Below are 14942 nucleotides of genomic sequence, written 5' to 3' on the forward strand. Positions count from 1 at the left end.
GGGGCCGCTTTTTCCGGACACTGCTGACCCAAGCCTCTTTATCTGCCGTTCCTTCCTATCCGCACCACCCCCACCCCCACAGATGCCTCCAGCAGCTCAAAGAAGACGGCTTTCAAATGAAGGACCTCTTCCGAGACTCTGGGTTCGAGGAAGACTGGAGGAAGATGGTGCTGAAAGCCGTCCGGAGGGTTGTGGAAGACTTCCAGCCCCCGCCTCCTCGCCCTGCCGAAATCTGCACGGTTCCCCTACTCCGGGACTTCTACGCAAAGGTTATTATTATTATTATTATTATTTACTTATTTATTTATACCCCGCCCATCTGGCTGGGTATCCCCAGACACTCAGGGTGGCTTCCAACAGGATATTAAAAACACGATAAAACATTAAAAACTTCCCTAAACAGGGCTGCCTTCAGATGTCTTCTAAAAGTCAGTTGTTTATTTCCTTGACATTTGATGGGAGGGAGTTCCACAGGGCGGGTGCCACCACCGAGAAGGCCCTCTGCCTGGTTCCCTGTATCTTCGCTGCTCGCAGGGAGGGAACCGCCAGAAGGCCCTTGGAGCTGGACCTAAGTGTCCGGGATGGACGATGGGGGTGGAGATGTTCCTTCAGGTATATTGGGCTGAGGCTGATTAGGGCTTGAAAGGTCAGCACCAACACTTTGAATTGTTCTCGGAAACGTCCTGGGAGCCAATGGAGGTCTTTCAAGACCGGTGTTATGTGGTCTCGGCGGCCGCTCCCAGTCCTCAGTCTAGCTGCCGCATTCTGGATTAGTTGTGGTTTCCGGGTCAACTTCAAAGGTAGCCCCATGGAGAGCGCATTGCAGTAGTCCAAGCGGGAGATAACCAGGGCATGGACCACTCTGGTGAGACAGTCTGTGGGCAGGGAGGGTCTCATCCTGCGTACCAGATGGAGCTGCCCTGGACACAGATTTGACCTGTGCCTCCATGGACAGCTGAGAGTCCAAAATAACCCCCAGGCTGCGCACATGGTCCTTCAGGGGCACAGTCACCCCATGCAGGACCAGGGAGTCCCCCACACCAGCCAGCCCCCTGTCCCCCAAAAACAGTGGATCCTCCAGGCCCAAGAACAGTCTAGCTGGGGATAAGGAACACAGGAGAGGTCTCTGCCGCCTTAATGCCCTTCACCTCCTGAGTGGAACTAGGTAAAGGTAAAGGGACCCCTGACCATTAGGTCCAGTTGTAGCCGACTCTGGGGTTGCGGCGCTCATCTCACTTTATTGGCCGAGGGAGCCGACATACAGCGGGTCATGTGGCTAAGCTACTTCTGGCGAACCAGAGCAGCGCACGGAAACGCCGTTTACCTTCTCGCCAGAGCAGTACCTATTTATCTACTTGCGCTGGTGTGCTTTTGAACTGCTAGGTTGGCAGGAGCAAGGACCGAGCAACGGGAGCTCACCCCGTCATGGGGATTCGAACCGCCGACCTTCTGATCGGCAAGTCCTAGGCTCTGTGGTTTAACCCCATGGCTCCCTGCCCACCCCCCGCCCACGTTTCTTTCTCGCCCCAGGGGAAGCCCGTCTCCTACCCCAAGCTCGATTTCACTGCGCAAGAACTGCGGGACCAGTTCCGGAAGCAGCTGGCGATGGAGGCGTCGGACACAGTCACCATCGACTCCGTGGAGGCGGCCAAACCCTTGACAGAGGAAGCCGGCAGAGCGGTAAAGGGATGAGAGAGAGAAAAGAATTTGAACCGTTAAAATGGAAAGGGATCCAACAATTTTGGGAGGTTGGATAGTTGCCATGGAATCCGGGTGGATTTGATTTAAATCAAATCGATTTAAATTGCGGTTTAGATCCCTAGTCAGTACGACTTGATTTAAAATCACTAGTCAGTAAGACTTGATTTAAATCATTTTTTTACAGAAAGACTCATTCTTGCTGGTATAATCCTAATACTTACAACCATATGAAGGTTTCGTTTTTGGAATAATAACTTTCCAGAGTAGTTTTTACAGTTTATATCAAAAATTACTCATTTGGTTATACTATTAGAAATACATTGATAATTATGAAATCATTGCGAGGTTTAATAATTCAACTCTTTATATTTGGGCAACTTTTCTGCTGTCCTTTATTGGAAGGAGAAAAATAATCATTTCCTTAATAACCATTTCAACGATCTATTTAACTAAAACAATGACATTATGGCATTTGCATCCATGTTTGTTAACTGATGTGGTTAAACATTAAAAAAAAAACACCTTAGAGTGGGTTTTAGCACACATGAAAAACTTAAAACGTATTTAAATTGATTTGATTTACATCAGATCCACCCTGGCATGATGCCAGCTACCGGCGGAGATTAGCCGGGAGGGGAAAAACCATGAGATCTAGCACCTTGTTGTGCCAAAGCCCATTCCTTCCTGCTCTCCGTCTTTAAACATTTGTCTCGGGCCGGGGATGATGTGAGTTGTAGATTGCGCATAGCTGTCAACTTACAGATTTGAAAATAAGGGATCAGCAGCCAAAATAAGGGATTTTAGTCAACCAGCTGAAATACGAAGTTAAAAGGGACCAGATAATTTGGGAGAGCAGCACTGGTTTTTAGCCCTTCGTTTCCAGAGGTTGCTGCTCCAGACACCAGCTGATAAAACGCTGCAATTAAATAACTACAAGCAGCAACCACTTTTCGTGCAAAACGAAGTCCAAGCTATGAAGATGCTGCTGCAGTTCTGTATCTTTTCTCTCGTGCTCCATCTGCAGCTCTCAGTTCCATCAGGCGGGGTGGGAGGAAGGGGGGGGGAAATAGCGCCCGAAGTAAACCCGCAGATCAGACCATCTATGCTAGTCTACCACTACAAATCTACGGGAGAAGCGCTTGCGGTCCTTCCTCCGCTTTCCCCCTCTATGGTTAGCCCTTGGAACACCTGCCCGCACCTCCGCCTCCTCTTCCTCCTCTCTCTGAACTGCTTTCTCTATGGTTGCCCTCGCTCTCCTCTCAAGACTCCTCAGTCCCGGCGGGGAGGGGCTCCCGGGGGCCGAGGCTGGTGAGAGGAGGCCAGAGGGGGGCGGGCCGGGCAGCCAAGCAACACAGTTGGAGCCTCCCTCCTCCCTGGTTGGCAGGGAGGGAGGGAGAGGAGCTGCTTCCTTTGAAACCTGGGAAATTTGAGGGCCATCATCAATAAGGGACAGCAGCGGGACACGGCGCTGGGATAAGGGAGTTTCCCAACAATTAAGGGACGGTTGACAGCTATGAGTTTGCGGCCGGCTCGCTGCTACGGTGCCCCGAAGCGGCAGTCCGCCTATCCTCCTCTCTCTGCGGCCCTGGGAATACGCTGCGGCCACTTAATGCCCCATTATGATGATGATGATGTAACTTTCTTTACGGTTTTGCTCATTCGCAGCGGGGCCTCCTGTCCGTCCTCCGCAGCCGCTGGCGCGCATCTCTTCTGCAGAGCCTGCAAGAGTCCAAGCAGCACATGGCGCAACGGAATTCGGGTCAGCTAAACCTCTACCCCTTCCTCTGCGTTCTGAAAGACGAAGAATACGTTGACGTCCTCATGCGGGTAAGAGGGTTTCTCCCCCACCCCCATTTTTTTTTTTAATTTTTCTGCCTTACATGTTAGAATATTCATGTAAACAACCTTAAAATATCAATTCATCATGCGGAAGGCTGGGCTGGATGAATCCCTAGCTGGAATTAAGATTGCTGGAAGAAATACCAACAACCTCAGATATGCAGATGACACAACATTGATGGCAGAAAGCGAGGAGGAATTAAAGAACCTCTTAATGAGGGTGACAGAGGAGAGCACAAAATATGGTCTGAAGCTCAACATCAAAAAAACGAAGATCATGGCTACTGGGCCCATCACCTCCTGGCAAATAGAAGGGGAAGAAATGGAGGCAGTGAGAGATTTTACTTTCTTGGGCTCCATGATCACTGCAGATGGTGACGGCAGTCACAAAATTAAAAGACGCCTGCTTCTTGGGAGAAAAGCGATGACAAACCTAGATAGCATCTTAAAAAGCAGAGACATCACCTTGCCAACAAAGGTCTGTATAGTTCAAGCTATGGTTTTCCCAGTAGTGATGTATGGAAGTGAGAGCTGGACCATAAAGAAGGCTGATCGCCGAAGAATGGATGCTTTTCTGGTGCTGGAGGAGACTCTTGAGAGTCCCATGGACTGCAAGAAGATCCAACCTCTCCATTCTGAAGGAAATCAGCCCTGAGTGCTCACAGGAAGGACAGATCCTGAAGCTGAGGCTCCAAGACTTTGGCCACCTCATGAGAAGAAAAGACTCCCTGGAAAAGACCCTGATGTTGGGAAAGATGGAGGGCGCAAGGAGAAGGGGACGACAGAGGACGAGATGGTGGGACAGTGTTCTCGAAACTACCAGCATGAGTTTGACCAAACTGTGGGAGGCAGTGGAAGACAGGAGTGCCTGGTGTGCTCTGGTCCAGGGGGTCACGAAGAGTTGGACATGACTATACGACTAAACAACAAAAGCAATCTGAAGGAAGTCAAATATAGAGTATACAGTCAAAGCAACATATTTAACAGAAAACTAAAATATTATCTTAAAGATTTCAAAAAATTCAGAGTATCTGACGTGTGTATTACACACGAAAGCTCATACCTTGAAAGCTTATATTTAGTTGATCTTTAAGGTGCCACTGGAATTATTAAAAAAAAAAGGCCGGTGTTAAAGATTATTTAGCTAAATATTATAAGATAATTAGAAAATACTTGAAAGTACCAAATAGGCCTATGTTTAGAATAAGAATGTTGTTTATTAATATGGATCTAAGTCAATAAGAAAAGAGAAGAAGATAGTAGATTGAAAGGGTTAACGTAGTAGAAAGATGACCTTGGAGAATTGTTATAAGGTGATACAATGAAATTCAGTTAGAGGGGATTCAGTTAACAATGAAATTTAAAATGAACCTTAGAAAGAATATGTGTTTTTAGTTTTGTTCTTTCTTTTTTTCTTGTAGTATTGCAGTGTGTTTTCTTTTGTATGTTTTATGCTTTATCTGTTAAAAACAATATTCTTTTTTGGAAAAAATACCGTATTTTTCACTCTATAGGACGCGCCTATGGAGCGAATGCAGGCTTTCGCTGAAGCCTGTAGAGCAAGAGGGGTCAGTGCGCACCGACCCCTCTTGCTCTCCAGGCTTCAGGCAGCTATCCGCAAGCCTTCTTAGCCCGGTGGGAGTTCCCGCCGGGCTCAGAAGGCTTGCGGATAGAAGCCTGTTCTGGGGGCTGGGGTCGGGGGAAGCTCGGGCTTCCCCCGTCCCAGCCCCGCAGCTAAAAACAAAGCCGCACGCAGCTTCTCCCGGCTGGAGATGTTGCGCGTAGCTAAAGAGGAAGGCTTCTTTGCTGTTTGGGGCTGGGGGGAGCGGAAATAATTTTTGTTTCTTTATTTCCCCCCCCTAAAAACTAGGTGCACCCTATGGTCTGGTGCGCCCTATGGAGCGAAAAATACGGTAAATAAATGTATTTTTGGATTGTCATTTTTATTATGCATTTTGTGGTTTTATACCTTGGACTTTATTCTGTGAACCGCCCTGAGACCCCCCAGGTATAGGGCGGTATGTAAATTCAGTAACTATATTAATAACCTCCTTTCTCCCCCAGAGCCTCAACAGCCTGTCGCCGCAGGGGGAGTCTCTCCTGGTTCTGGCGAGGGAACTGGGCTCCAAAGTCTACAGCAAGTTCATGCTGCAGAAGAAATCCAGGAGCCGCTTGGTGGACAAGATCCAGAGGCTGTACGACAAATACGTGCAGCTGCTCGCGAAGGACGCTCGGGTAAGCGCCGTCGCCCTCACGCCGCCGGTCTTGCTCAACTGAATCTCCCGAATACCTTCCTTCTTTCCGTGACATTTGTATCTTGCCTTCCGTCCCGAGACACATGATTCTCCCCTTCCCCTTTTCGCCCTTGCAACAACCCTGGAAGCAGTGGCGTAGCGTGGGTTGTCAGCACCCGGGGCAAGGCAAGTAATTTGCGCCCCCTAACCTGGGGACGCGGGTGGCGCTGTGGGTAAAAGCCTCAGCGCCTAGGGCTTGCCAATCGAAAGGTCGGCGGTTCGAATCCCCGCGGCGGGGTGCGTTCCCGTTGTTCGGTCCCAGCGCCTGCCAACCTAGCAGTTCGAAAGCACTCCCGGGTGTAAGTAGATAAATAGGGACCGCTTACTGGCAGGAAGGTAAACGTCGTTTCCGTGTGCGGCTCTGGCTCGCCAGAGCAGCGATGTCACGCTGGCCACGTGACCCGGAAGTGTCTTCGGACAGCGCTGGCCCCCGGCCTCTTGAGTGAGATGGGCGCACAACCCTAGAGTCTGTCAAGGCTGGCCCGAACGGGCAGGGGTACCTTTACCTTTACCTTTTAACCTGGGGCAAGGCAAGTAATTTGCGCCCCCCCCCCACTGCACTGTCCCTCCCCCAGATAGTCCCTCGCTCTCTCTCCGCACCGCACCGCACGCCTGGCACCCTCCCCTAAACAGTGGGCGGCGACCCGGCGGCTCGGATCGGATTCGCACAGCCAGCACTGCAGTGAGAGAGAGTGAGCGAGCCAGGTAGGGGCAGAGAGCTGCGAGTGCGAGCGCGCCCCCCCCCAGATGTTGCGCCCAGTGCGGCCGGGCCCCCCTGCACCCCCCACGCTACGCCACTGCCTGGAAGGTAGGTTGAGCTGACAGCGAGCGACTGGCCAAAGGTCGCCCGGCGAAGGGGGAATTCGAACCCGAGTCTCTCCCAGTTTTAATCCAACCTTCTATCATATCCAGCCCTGTAACACTGGCTCTCAGTGTTCATCTTACAGTTCTATTTTGCAGTGTTATGGGTTACGTTTAATGGAATGTTTTTGACTGCTGGAATAATTTCCAGTACGGTGGTACCTCGGGTTACATACACTTCAGGTTACACACACTTCAGGTTACAGACTCTTCAGGTTACAGACTCCGCTAAGCCTGAAATAGTACCTCGGGTTAAGAACTTTGCTTCAGGATGAGACCCGGAATCGCGCGGCGGCAGCTGGAGGCCCCATTAGCTAAAGTGGTGCTTCAGGTTAAGAACAGTTTCAGGTTAAGAACGGACCTCTGGAACAAATAAAGTACTTAACCCGAGGTACCACAGTAATAATAATAATAATTTATCATTTATACCCCGCCCATCTGGCCCGGCCTCCCCAGCCATTCTGGGTAGCCCCCAACAGAAAATTAAAAACACGATAAAACATCAAACATTAAAAAACTTCCCTAAACAGGGCTGCCTTCAGGTGTCTTCTAAAAGTCAGATAGTTGTTTATTTCCTCGGCATCTGATGGGCAGGCGCCACCACCGGGAAGGCCCTCTGCCTGCTTCCCTGTTACCTCGCTTCTCGCAGGGAGGGAACCGCCAGGAGGCCCTCGGAGCTGGACCTCCATGTCCAGGCTGAATGATGGGGGTGGAGACGCTCCATCAGGGATACTGGGCCATTTAGGGCTTTAATGGTCAGCACCAACACTGAATTGTGCTTGGAAACGTCCTGGGAGCCAACGTAGGTCTTTCAGGACCAGTGTTATATGGTCTCGGCGGCCGCTCCCAGTCACCAGTCTAGCTGCTGCATTCTGGATTAGTTGTAGTTTCCGTGTCACCTTCAAAGGTAGCACCACGGACAGCGCATTGCAGTAGTCCAAGTGAGAGATAACCAGATCATGCACCACTCTGTTGAGGCAGTCCGCAGGCAGATAGGGTCTCAGCCTGCATACCAGATGGAGCTGGTAAACAGCTGCCCTGGACACAGATTTGACCTGTGCCTTCATGGACAGATGTGAGTCCAAAATGACTCCCAGGCTGCGCACATGGTCCTTCAGGGGCACAGTTACCCCATTCAGAACCAGGGAATCCTCCACACCTGCCTGCCTCCTATCCCCCAAAAACAGTGCTTCTGTCTTGTCAGGATTCAACCTCAACCCTTAAGCCGCCATCCATCCTCCAACCGCCTCCAGACACTCACACAGGACCTTCACCGCCTTCACTGGTTCTGATTTGAAAGAGAGGTAGAGCTGGGTACCATCCACATACTGATGAACACCCAGCCCAAACCCCCTGATGATCTCTCCCAGCGGCTGCATGTAGATGTTGAAAAGCATGGGGGAGAGGACAGAACCCTGAGGCACCCCACAAGAACCGGGGACAGCAGTTGCCTCTAACTTTGTTTTTTTTTTAATAAATATTTTATTGGGTTTTACAATAAGTATAACACAACAAAAAGAAAAACACAATACAACATATAACAGAAAAATACAATAACATAACATATAAACACAAAACAACAGCAAAATATGACAGAAAAAAATAAAAACAATTTTTATCTCATTATATTCTTAGCATTAACTTGTGTCTCCGACCTCCCCAGACCTCCCTTCTCTGTATTCCAGATCTTATATTCTATCAGCAAATTCCTTCCCTCTGTCTTAATTTAATTTTGCCATAATTTTAATATCTTAATATAATTGCATTTCCATGTATCTTAAAATGTTTAATCTTTCTTGATCTTTAATTTTTTTACGAATAACCTTTTACATTCAATCTGGTGTCATCAAACATTCATTATCTTACAGTGTTTCTGTAAATAGTCTTTAAATTTCCTCCAATCTTCCTTCACCGTCTCTTCTCCCTGGTCTCTGATTCTGCCAGTCATTTCTGCCAATTCCATGTAGTCGATGACTTTCATCTGCCATTCCTCCAGCGTGGGTAGCTCCTGTGTCTTCCAATACTGTGCGATGAGTATTCTTGCTGCTGTTGTAGCGTACATAAAGAATGTCCTGTCCTTCTTATGTACCTGTTGGTTGACCATGCCCAGGAGAAAGGCCAGCAGTCGCCTCTAACGTTGAACCCTTCCTTTCCTGCAGCCGGACGGCTTCCTTCCTCGTGAGTACTGGGAGAAGCTGGCTGCCGAGGACGGCTGCAGCCCCTCGCTGGTGTGCAAGGAGCACCCCTGGCCGCATGCGCTGCTCGTGCAGCTGGGCTTGCACCTGGTGGAGCTGCTGGTGCAGGTGCTCAAGATGGAGAGCAACCTCTTGAACCCGGGACTGGAACAAAAGCTCATCCCCGTCCTCTATCACGTCTACTCCTTCCGCAGCGGTCGCCAGGTAGGGGGACGGGGCAAGGACCTGCCGGTTGCAAATTAGCAGCGGCCAGGAGGAAAGCTTTGCTTCCAACGGACTGGAAACTGGGGTGGGGTGTGGGACCTCCTGGGGCCCCTGTGGTGGGCGGAGCCAGGGACCAAAGTGGACGGGGCCACGGAGGGGGATTGTGGGCAGGAAGCTGCATTGCGACCTAGGACCCTCGTACCTACGGGACCGCCTCTCTCCTGCTATGTCCTACAGAGGAACTTACGATCTTCAAACAAAAACATCTTGGAGGTCCGGGGCCACAGGGAGGTTAGGCTGGCCTTGACCAGAGCCAGGGCCTTTTCGGCTGTGGCTCCGGTCTGGTGGAACGCTCTGTCACAAGAGACCAGGGCCCTGCGGGACTTGACATCTTTCCGCAGGGCCTGCAAGACGGAGCTGTTCCACCAGGCCTTTGGCCAAGGCACAGCCTGACTCCCTCCTTTGGCAATCTTCACAGAACTTCTAGCCCAATGGTTGCCATCAATTTGATTTGAATTAATTTTATAATGAAATGATTTTAGAATGCTGTATTATTTAATTGTTGTTAGCCGCCCTGAGCCCGGCTTCGGCTGGGGAGGGCAGGATATAAATAAAATTTTATTATTATTATTATTATTATTATTATTATTATTATTATTATTATTATTACAGGGCTTGGGTACCGCTCATTCAGCCTTGGACCCCTCCCTCTCTCATCACCCCCTCTTTCCCACTCCTCGTCTCTCTGTCAGCCCCCTTAAACCCTTCTCTCTCTGCCTGCTACTTTTTATTATTGTTATTATCAAAATAATTTTTATTAGTTTTCAATTTAAAAAATCCAATACATTGTATCAGTACCAGATCTCCCCACACATTTCTCGTTAACATTAACAAATAATCAAAAAGAATACATTTTTACCGCCCCACTCCCCAAATCCCCGAACCGCCGACCTTCTGATCAGCAAGCCCTAGGCTCTGTGGTTTAGACCACAGTGCCACCAGCGTCCTGTTTAGGAACAGTTAGAAGGTAAAGGGACCCCTGACCGTTAGGTCCAGTCGTGGCCAACTCTGCGGTTGCGGCGCTCATCTCGCTTTACTGGCCGAGAGAGCCGGCGTACAGCTTCCGGGTCATGTGGCCGGCAGGCCTAAGCCGCTTCTGGCGAACCAGAGCAGCGAACTTAAACGCCGTTTCCCTTCCCGCCAGAGCGGTACCTATTTATCTACTTGCACTTTGACGTGCTTTCGAACTGCTAGGTTGGCAGGAGCAGGGACCGAGCAACGGGAGCTCACCCCATCATTGCGGGGATTCGAACCGCCGACCTTCTGATCGGCAAGCCCTAGGCTCTGTGCTTTAACCCTAGGGATCACGTCAAAAGTGCAAGTAGATAAATAGGTACAACTCCGGTGGGAAGGGAAACGGCGTTTCCGTGCGCTGCTCTGGTTCGCCAGAAGCGGCTTAGTCCTGCTGGCCACATGACCCGGAAGCTGTATGCCGGCTCCCTCGGCCAATAAAGCGAGATGAGAGTGTATAAGGGATCACTTTATACACGGGGGTAATAAGTGGTAAGTTCTCCCTCCTTCTCCCCCTGCAGGTGGGCTTCATCCGGCCGCACCCCCTGTTTGCCCGCCTTCTCATGGAGGCCGCCGAGACCACCTTGACCTTCGACTCCTTCGTCATCCCCATGCTCTGTCCCCCCATCCCCTGGGTGTCCACGCAGTTCGGCGCCTACGTCTTCGCCCCCACCAAGCTCATGCGCCACGTGGAAGGGGCCATGCAGCACCAGATGTTGCTGGACCGCGCCCCGCGCGGCAGCCTCTACCCCGTCATGGATGCCCTCAACCAGCTGGGCAACTGCCCCTGGAAGGTCAACCAAGCCATCTTGGACGTCGTCATCTCCGTCTTCAACGACAGGGGCAACGAGAAGCTGGACGTCCCCCCGCCGCCCTCGGAAGCCCCCCAGCCCGCCGCCCACTTCCCCGACGGGGCCGCCCCCAGCAAGGTGGCGCTGCGGCGGGAGGCGGCGCGGTGCCGCAAGAAGGCCACGGAGATGTACAGCCTCCGGATGGACGCGCTCTACAAGCTGTCCATCGCCAAGCACATGAGCGGAAGGGTCTTCTGGTTCCCGCACAACGTGGACTTCCGGGGGAGGACTTATCCTTGCCCTCCGCACTTCAACCACCTGGGCAGCGACCTCACGAGAGCCATCTTGCTCTTCGCGGAGGGGAGGCCCCTGGGCCCCCACGGACTCGACTGGCTGAAGGTTCACCTCGTCAACCTCACCGGGCTGAAGAAGAAGGAGAGCCTGCGGAGTCGACTGGCCTACGCCAACGAAATCATGGAGGACGTCTTGGATTCGGCGGAGCGTCCCCTGACGGTGGGTTAGTGGAGAGGGGGTCAAGTGCCGGGTCCATTGCGGGCAGGAATTGGTCCAGTCCAGGGGACGCAGAAACCTTGGGGGACATCCATCTTACCTGGAGAACGATAAAAATGATTACCGTATTTTTTGCTCTATAAGACTCACTTTTCCCCTCCTAAAAAGTAAGGGGAAATGTGCGTGCGTCTCATGGAGCGAATGCAGGCTGCGCAGCTATCCCAGAAGCCAGAACAGCAAGAGGGATTGCTGCTTTCGCTGCGCAGCGATCCCTCTTGCTGTTCTGGCTTCTGAGATTCAGAATATTTTTTTTCTTGTTTTCCTCCTCCAAAAACTAGGTGCGTCTTGTGGTCTGGTGCATCTTATAGAGCGAAAAATACGGTATACAGTCGTACCTCGGGTTACAGGCGCTTCATGTTACAGACGCTTCAGGTTACAGACTCTGCTAACCCAGAAATAGTACCTCAGGTTAAGAACTTTGCTTCAGGATGAGAACAGAAATCGCACGGCAGCAGCTAAAGTGGTGCTTCAGGTTAAGAACAGTTCAGGTTAAGAATGGACCTACAGAAAGAATTAAGTTCTTAACCCGAGGTATCACTGTATACTGTTTTGATATAGGTCACCTCAGATTATAGGCTGTACCACTGAAACAAGATCTTGAAAGGCAAGGGTAGGCAACCTAACGCCCTGGGGCAGGATGCGGCCCAATCGCCTCCTAAATCCGGCCCACGGATGGTCTGGGAATCTGTGTTTTTACATGAGTAGAATGTGTCCTTTCATTTCAAATGCACCTCTGGGTTATTTGTGGGACCTGCCTGGTGTTTTTACATGAGTAGAATATGTGCTTTTATTTAAAATGCATCTCTGGGTTATTTGTGGGGCATAGGAATTCGTTCATTCTCCCCCCCCCTCAAAATATAGTCTGCCCCCCCCCCCCACATGGTCTGAGGGACGGTTGACCGGCCCCCTGCTGACCCCTGTTGAAAGGGATGTGTGTGTGTGTTTGCTGGGGGTGTGAAATACAGATTCTCCCCAGACATTAACAGGTTTGTAGTACAGTCATACCTGAATGCCTTGGTCCTTGGACGTTTTGGCTCCTCTCGTAGCCTTCAGTGAGACTGCTTGAAGGCTTTAAAAAGTTAGGTGTATAATTGTGTCTTCCTGGTTCGCGCCAATCAGCCTCCCAGAATTGCTTCCCATATGAAGTCTTGATCTCCCTTAATGAAATTATCTGCGTTGCGCTGAGTTATCATCAGTCTGATTGCTTGATCGCTCGGGTGTAATCACAAGTGCTCTCGAACCTCATTTATTTATTATATTATATTATTATATTATTATATTATATTATTATATTATTATATTATTATATTATATTTTATATATATACACACACACACACACACACACACACACACAAATTCCCTTGTGCTGTTCTGGGTGGTTTTGTTGTAAAATGCAGATTTATTTACTTCCTTTTGCAGTAACCCCCCCCCCCAAAAAAACCACGCCAATACTTGCAGAAATTATGTGCACAAATAGACTTGATATGAACATTTTTAAGGGTCTTTAGGGTAATAAATTAAGATGGTTGGTGATAGAGATGGTGGTAATGTAGGCTTTCCATACTAACCTGTTCCTTCAGTAATAGCAATAAGGACTGCCTCTTTCCATGGAGGGAAAATAGCCCAATAGCCAATGATAGACTTCTCCTCCTCCAACAGTTTGCCCAGTCCTCTTTAAAAGTCAGTGCCCATCGCAGCCTCCTGTGGAAGGCAGTTCCAAAGTCCAACAGTTTTCTTCTTTAGGCGTCCACAGGTTTGAGCTCAATGGGAGGGGGGGGGGGACTCTTCTCCACGCCGCTGTGCAGAATTTTCTCAAGTTTCTAGTCCTGGGTACGTCTCCCGGTCGGTTTAACCCTTTCCTCGCCTTACCCTTGCCAGGGCCGGAAGTGGTGGATGAGCACGGACGAGCCGTGGCAGGCATTGGCCTGTTGCATGGAGATCGCCAAGGCCACCAGAGCCCCGAACCCTGCAGAGTACATCTCCCATTTCCCTGTCCATCAGGTATGTATTGGGGCGCCTCTCCCCTCAAATGTGCTCTTTACACCTTTCCGTTCACGAATTGGAAGTACAGTGGTGCCCCGCAAGACGAATGCCTCGCAAGACGGAAAACCCGCTAGACGAAAGGGTTTTCCGTTTTGGAGGTGCTTCGCAAAACGAATTTGCTATGGGCTTGCTTCGCAAGACAAAAATGTCTTGCGATTCCTGGGTTTTTCCCCCCGCTCCTCACCCCCTTTTTCTAAGGCACTAAGCTGCTAATAGCCTTTTAGCAGCTAATCTGCTAATCCCTTAAGCCTTTAATAGCCGCTAATCCGCTAATGGGCTTGCTTCGCAAGACGAAAAAACCGCTAGACGAAGAGACTCACGGAACAGATTCTTTTCGTCTTGCGAGGCACCACTGTACAGTCGTACCTTGGGATCCCGAACGCTTTGCAAGTCAAACATTTCAGCTCCCAAATGCCGCAAACCCGGAAGTGGGCGTTCCGGTTTGCCAACGTTCTTTGGAACCTGAATGTCCGAGGTTCCTGCAGCCAATCGGAAGCCGCGCCTTGGTTTCCGAACGTTTTGGAAGTTGAGCGGACTTCCGGAACGGATTCCGTCCGACTTACGAGGTACGACTGTATCTCAGTGTGACGCCCAAATAATACAAGCCCAAAGAATATTCATGCGGTCTCAAATCGGCCTTGGAGAGAGAGATATCTAGCAGGGCCCCTCTTGTTGACGTATGTTTTACGTTAGAAAAGTAGAACCTCCAGAGCCAGGGCAGTCTACCTGCAATTCCTAAACGCTGAGGACCAGGAGCATGCAAAGTGGGGGAGCTCTTGCCTGAAGCCTGAGCTTCCCACACATGAATTGGTTTGCTCCAGCAGGGTTCCTTTCCACCCACCCACCCATTTTATTTTAATCACCACCGCTGCCGTCTAATTCCCTTTCTGCCTTTTCCCTCCTCCCCAGGACGGATCCTGCAACGGGCTGCAGCACTATGCGGCCCTCGGGCGGGACATTGTGGGCGCCACCTCGGTGAATCTTTCCCCTTGCGACGTGCCGCAAGATGTCTACAGCGGGGTGGCTCAGCAGGTAAGAGCTTGGCTCCGGGGCGCTCCCACTGGGGAAAAGCCTTTCGAGTTGTCCTTTCCTCCCCGAATGCGTGTCCTTCCAGGGCTGATTTCCTTCAGAATGGAGAGGTTTGATCTTCTTGCAGTTCATGGGACTCTCAAGAGTCTCCTCCAGCACCAGAATTCAAAAGCATCCATTCTTCTGCGATGGGAATGCAAATGAACACGCACTAAAATGCAGACATGGCAGGGCAAGACTCAGGTATAAGATTGTTGTTTTTGTGGTTTAGTCGTTTAGTTGTGTCCGACTCTTCGTGACCCCCTGGATCAGAGCACGCCAGGCACTCCTGTCTTCCACTGC

General features: G+C 50.5%; 1 protein-coding gene and 1 long non-coding RNA gene across 2 annotated transcripts in view; one reads left to right on the top strand and one right to left on the bottom strand.

The window, feature by feature from the left end:
* The window catches only part of LOC310668661, a 120240-nt gene that overhangs the window by 77698 nt on the left and 27600 nt on the right, over positions 1–14942 (bottom strand). The gene's annotated exons all lie outside the window — the stretch shown is intronic.
* The window catches only part of POLRMT (RNA polymerase mitochondrial), a 46519-nt gene that overhangs the window by 5451 nt on the left and 26126 nt on the right, over positions 1–14942 (top strand). The window contains exons 5-12 of the mRNA XM_083421377.1: positions 83–269; positions 1531–1680; positions 3367–3528; positions 5605–5775; positions 8855–9094; positions 10687–11469; positions 13407–13529; positions 14481–14603. Of these exons, the coding sequence (XP_083277503.1) occupies positions 83–269; positions 1531–1680; positions 3367–3528; positions 5605–5775; positions 8855–9094; positions 10687–11469; positions 13407–13529; positions 14481–14603 (1939 nt within the window). The remainder of the gene's footprint in view (positions 1–82; positions 270–1530; positions 1681–3366; positions 3529–5604; positions 5776–8854; positions 9095–10686; positions 11470–13406; positions 13530–14480; positions 14604–14942) is intronic.

This window comes from Podarcis tiliguerta, assembly GCF_965153285.1.
Source record: "Podarcis tiliguerta genome assembly, chromosome: 18".
Lineage (NCBI taxonomy): Eukaryota > Metazoa > Chordata > Lepidosauria > Squamata > Lacertidae > Podarcis > Podarcis tiliguerta.